Source organism: Triticum dicoccoides, chromosome 4A (assembly GCF_002162155.2).
Source record: "Triticum dicoccoides isolate Atlit2015 ecotype Zavitan chromosome 4A, WEW_v2.0, whole genome shotgun sequence".
Lineage (NCBI taxonomy): Eukaryota > Viridiplantae > Streptophyta > Magnoliopsida > Poales > Poaceae > Triticum > Triticum dicoccoides.
Genome location: NC_041386.1, coordinates 748,182,491 through 748,187,931, shown reverse-complemented (window position 1 = coordinate 748,187,931; position 5,441 = coordinate 748,182,491). Strand labels below are relative to the sequence as shown.

The following is a 5,441-nucleotide window of genomic DNA, read 5'->3' as shown; positions in this document are numbered from 1 at the left end:
CACCGCGCGAGCTGCCCACGTCGCTGGCCTGGACATAGGAGAAGGAAGGCTGCCACTTCCGCCCACATCCGGCAGCAGCTGCCCGAGCCGCCCACATCGCATTCTAGCCGCTGCACCACTGGTAGCCGGTAAAACCAGATCAGGGCAAAGCCATCACCACGGTCACCTATTTTAAACTTTAGCATCTATCTACATCAAATTAAACCTATCTATCTGTAAAGCAAATCTTAAGTAGAAATCATTGTATAGGTTATTGAATGCCTATATAAAGTATTCATACTAACATAATAACAAAACTTAATTATTAGCAGAGAAAAAGATGAACTTTAATTACTCCCCCCTCCGGTGAAATATACATATTGAAATTTTAGGATAAATTACGAAGTCGAGTAAAAAATGCATTTGAAAGGTGCAAACTATACCATCTCTCTCCTCTTTAATTACTCAACCCCAATAAGATAAGTGCATGTAGAAATGAAGGAGACCATGTGTAAAATGTTATTGGTCCTAGTTACAATGTGGTGAGAGAGAAACATTTTTTTTCTACCTTAAAGTGCTTTGAAAAGATAGAAATAGACTTTTTTGTTTTTTTAGATGAACAGGGAGGTCCCCCCTCCACGGTTCCATTACTCAAATGAAACCAAACTCCATCTCCAGTTATACAGCAGCTCACTTAGAGGAGCAGTTCAGCCTAAAAAAATGACACTACGATACTGAAAGAGAAACCCGGGAGTATAGATCTTTGAAAAGATCAAACGGCACGCAGGCCCGAACTAGAGTATTCAGACGTCTCCAGGGTTGCGTCCGCTCCCATCTCAGCAGCTTTCCTGAGCTTGAATGGTGGTGCTGAGGCTGCTTGAGGAGACCAGCAGGCAAGCGTCGATACTGGGCTGCCTAGCATGTTTTTGCCCTTCGGGGCACTCTGCTTCTTTGGTGAGTGGAAACGCCAGTGATCGTCAGAGATCTTCAGCTTGCCCCACTGATTCACGACCCCATCCTTCGTGCAGCCCTCCAGCATTAGCCACTCATTATTCTCAGCGGCTGTAGCAAGAAAGCTGTTAGTCCTGTCAGAAAAATCTCCAGACGAGCCTTGCCATTCTCTGGCGCCAAGATCGCCCAGAACTTGAGGGTTCTGAGGATCAACCTCCAAACCTGCAAAATCGACGTCCAAACGGTGTTGTTAAAGATAATAGAGTTCCTATACTTCCACAAACACCAGAGGACAACCGATGAGACCATGTTTAGAGCAGAATTCTTCCTATTGGATATCCAAAATCTGGCAACAGATTCATACTCTATCCCTATCCTGACCTGGAAGTGGTCAGCCACAAACGACCAAATGTTTCTTGCTACTATGCATTCAAAAAACAAGTGGGTGTTGGTTTCCTGTTCAGAGCAAAAGACGCAGTCCAGAGGTTTAATGTTGTGCCTCTTCCTCAGGTTATCTCTGGTCATCAACCTGTTATACGAGAAGAGCCACAGGAAAACGTGGATTTTCGGGGGCACATTAAGTTTCCACATCGCAGGGATGAAAACTGGTTACACCCACGAAAATTGATCACATGATACATGACTTTTTTGTGGACAAATTTTAAAGTCAAATGTACACTCTTCATCGGACGAAGGGAGTTTGTAGCGAAGAGTAGATCAGTGGAGCTTCAAGATTAAGAATGAGTTCGATATATACGCCTTGCTATGAACGGAGAGATGGAGTTTCAAGATTACGTGAAGCCATGGCATTGGGCCAAACGACAACCAGCTTGGAAATGAAAACCCGGCCGGCTTTGTATGGATCCGCGCTGGAATGCTAGCCTCGTAGTGGACGCCCTAGCATGTTTCTAACATGCTGGACGTACATACCTAGGCTAGGCTGGCTAGCAACCCTCCAATGGCGACATGACAGCTGCCTCTCCAGTCATGGGCTAATTTTTCTCAACGCTGGTTCACCTGCACACCGGGAGCACCAACTAATTTGGGCCACCCACCGGCGCGACATGGTTCCCCTGCTGATACCGCTGTTGGGCAGCGTGGCGGCCAAGGCTGGCGATGCGATGGTGCGTGAGCTGCTGAGGGCGTGGGGGCTGGACAAGGCCCGCCGGAAGCTGGAGCGCCACCTTGCTGCCGTCCAGTGCATCCTGCTCGATGCTGAAGACAAGAGCCGCACCTACCCTGCCATCCGCCAGTGGATCAAGGACCTCAAGACCGCGGCTTACGAAGCCGATGACGTCCTTGATGCCTTCCGCTACGAGGTGTTGCGCCGCCGTGCTGCCCAGATCCGCAGCCACTCAACTGCACGCAAGGTTTGTCCTACCTTCTTCCCGACCGATTGGCTTTGGAAATGGAAGCCCTTCAATTTTAGTTGAGGATCTGTTTGAAAGTTTAAATTGAATTGGCGTGACGCTATTGTATTTTAAATAGAGTTTGAGGTTGAAATGGGACCAAGGCTTTGGGTAGCGAATCCCAAAAATTTAGGCGGATGGGAGGGGGCACGGTTACCCTAAAATACCGAGCGACTACCTTTCAAAATTTTCCAACGAAATCCAACTTCAAATTTATCTGGGCGAGGTACAAATATGAATTGTGCTCATATTAGTTAGAAAATCGCCTGTGTCGCACTGGTTAGTTCTTTGCGTCTGTCATGGGGAGTCGAACACAAGACCTTTGTGTTGCATGCTTAGGAGGGGCACATCTGCCACCATCGTTACTTGGATGTTATGTAAAAGGTTCCAGGTTAGTTAACTATGCATGCAAATTCAAAATTTCTAAAACAAACTATTCTTTTGGGTCAGCTTGTATGTTTCTCGTATGGTAGAGGGAAACACGGTAACCCCACTGCACTGAATACCTCGAGCGGTAACAAAAACCCTTAATGGGACTACTTGACAATTCTATTTCTGTTGTTTGGTTCTATTTTCAGCTTAGGGTTTTAATTTGGAAACATAAGCCTTTTTATTTCAATTTATATCTTTCCGTTTCAGGTGTTGAGTTATTTCAGTGTCAATAGTCCGATTGTTTTCCGTCTTTCAATGAGTGGGAAGATGAAGGACGCCCTTAAAATCATAGATGAACTGGTCGCGGAAATGAACACTTTCCACTTCCTACAAAATACCGAGGCACCAACCATTATTCATCCGCGAACAAACTCTCATGTTGATAACTCAGAGATTGTTGGCAAAGAAGATGAGAAGGAACTAGTGGTGAACATATTGCTCGAGCACTCTAACATCAATAACGATAATGATGATAATACTATTATGGTGCTCCCCAAAGTAGGTATGGGGGGGGGGGATTGGTAAAACCACACTTGCTCAACTTGTGCGCAATGACCAACGAGTTATGCATCATTTTGAGTTGGTCATATGGGTTTGTGTCTCTAACAAATTAGTTATCGAAGAAATAATCCGATCTATAATACAAGTAGCCACGATGAACAAGTGTGACTTGACCGAAATGGAGGCACTGCAGAAGAAACTTCATGAAGTGTTGGGCAACAAAATGTACCTCCTAGTGTTTGATGATGTTTGGAATGAAGATGGACAAAAGTGGAAAGACATGCTATCCTTGTTGTGCTCAGATGCTGGCCCCGGTAGTTCTATAATGGTGACATGCCGTAGCGAGCAAGTTGCTTCTATTATGGGCACACTTCCTACACATCATATATCACTTCTAAAAGAGGATCAATCATGGGAGCTTTTTCATACGAATGCATTTGGAAGGGTAGTGGAAAAGACAGAAGAAATTATTTCAGTGGCTAAGAGTATTGTACACAAGTGTAAGGGGTTGCCTCTTGCTATCAAGACCATCACAATGTTACTTCATTTGAAGGACCACAGTCAGTGGTTTTCTGTTCTGGATAGTGATGTCTGGAAAAATGATATTCTCACAACTAGGATTGTACCTGCGCTACAACTGAGCTATGATCACTTGAAATCAGAAGAAAAAATATGCTTTTCCTTTTGTGCTATTTTCCCCAAGGGTAGCATCATGGATAAAGACATGTTAATCCACCTATGGATGGCAAATGATTTTGTTCCATCAGAAACAAGAGGCCAACAAATTTTTGATCTACTAGTTTGGAAATGTTTCATTCAAGATGGCCATATTCACAATAATCTGCTCTCCGGATTTCGAGATGAATATAATGAGTTCATATACAGGCCAACCACTTACAAGATGCACGATCTCATGCATGATCTTGCTGACTCCGTAAGTGGAAATGATTGCTCTATTCTACAAGAATCTTCATGTCATCAAATTCCGCAAGAGTCCACATATGTCAATTCATTACAACACGAAGTTCGACATCTGTCACTTGATTATGTGCATGATCATACTATTGCGACCATGCAGAAAATTCTTGCTCCCCGGCCCCGCACAATATTAGTTCGAAGGGGGGGTATGGGCAAGTCAAAATTCATATCCTTACGAGCATTGAAAACATGCTATATCAGGCCATATTTGACAAATTTGAAGCATCTTCGCTACCTAGGTTGTTCTGATTCTTATGTATCTGCGCTGCCTGAAGCCATTACCATGTTGTACAGCTTGCAAACATTGAAGCTCAATAGTTGTGAATACCTAAAGAAATTGCCAGAAGGCATGAGATCTATGAGAAGTCTTCGGCACATCTTCCTCCTTGGATGTCATCGTTTGGAGCGTATACCACAAGGAATTAGTCAGTTGACTTCTCTACAAACATTGACGAATTATGTCATTGATAGTGATGCGGGTCGTGGCATTGATCAATTGAAAGATTTGAATCTTTGTGGTGCTCTTTCTTTGATTGAGCTAAGAAAAGTGCATAGTACAAATAATGCTAAACAAGGCAATATGTTCGCCAAGCATAATTTGAAATGTTTATCACTCAATTGGAAATGTGAACCTTCTTATAGGACACAAATTAGATGTAATGTAGATACTAATGCAGAAGGAATATTAGAGGCCCTTCGTCCTCACAATAGACTTGAAGTTTTACTATTGTCTAATTACACCGGTGATAAATTTTCATCATGGATGAACAAGTCTAAAGTGTTAGAACATCTCAGTGAACTTCGTCTGAAAAGCTGCAAATATTGCAAGGATCTCCCACCAATATGGCAGCTGCCCTCCCTCAGGTACTTGAGTTTGGATGGTTTGCATAGGTTGAGAAGTATATGTGTTGGGAATGATGGCATAGACAATAGCGAGTCCTGTGCTTCTCCACCACCCTTATTTCCTAAGCTGGAAACTATGAAATTTAATGACATGCGTAACCTAGAGAGATGGCACCTGGAGGTGGATGGACAGGTAGTGAACGTATCATTTCCTCGGCTCAAGAAGATAGATATTTTCAGATGCCCATGCTAAGAAGAATTCCCATGATGCTCCCTTTGCTTGAAGATATACAGTTGGTGTTCTCAAACATTCCTCTTTACCATCTGATGCATCTACCTATGCAATCT

General features: G+C 43.5%; 1 protein-coding gene across 1 annotated transcript; it reads left to right on the top strand.

Annotated features, from left to right (window-relative positions):
- The first annotated feature begins 1,994 nt into the window (after window positions 1–1,994).
- LOC119284445 (putative disease resistance protein RGA3) lies at window positions 1,995–4,384 on the top strand. Its single transcript, XM_037563565.1, has 4 exons — window positions 1,995–2,300; window positions 2,979–3,292; window positions 3,858–4,265; window positions 4,351–4,384. The coding sequence occupies exons 1-4, from the start codon at window positions 1,995–1,997 to the stop codon at window positions 4,382–4,384; spliced, it is 1,062 nt and encodes a 353-aa protein (XP_037419462.1).
- Window positions 4,385–5,441: the final 1,057 nt, after the last annotated feature.

What these genes read in the sequence shown, in the direction of transcription:
- LOC119284445 (XM_037563565.1), top strand. Translation starts at nt 1,995, where the DNA reads ATGGTTCCCCTGCTGATACCGCTGTTGGGCAGCGTGGCGGCCAAGGCT. An exon ending in GCCACTCAACTGCACGCAAG is followed by an intron (nt 2,301 to 2,978) that starts GTTTGTCCTACC and finishes TTTCCGTTTCAG; the next exon opens with GTGTTGAGTTATTTCAGTGT. An exon ending in GGTATGGGGGGGGGGGATTG is followed by an intron (nt 3,293 to 3,857) that starts GTAAAACCACAC and finishes TGTTCTGGATAG; the next exon opens with TGATGTCTGGAAAAATGATA.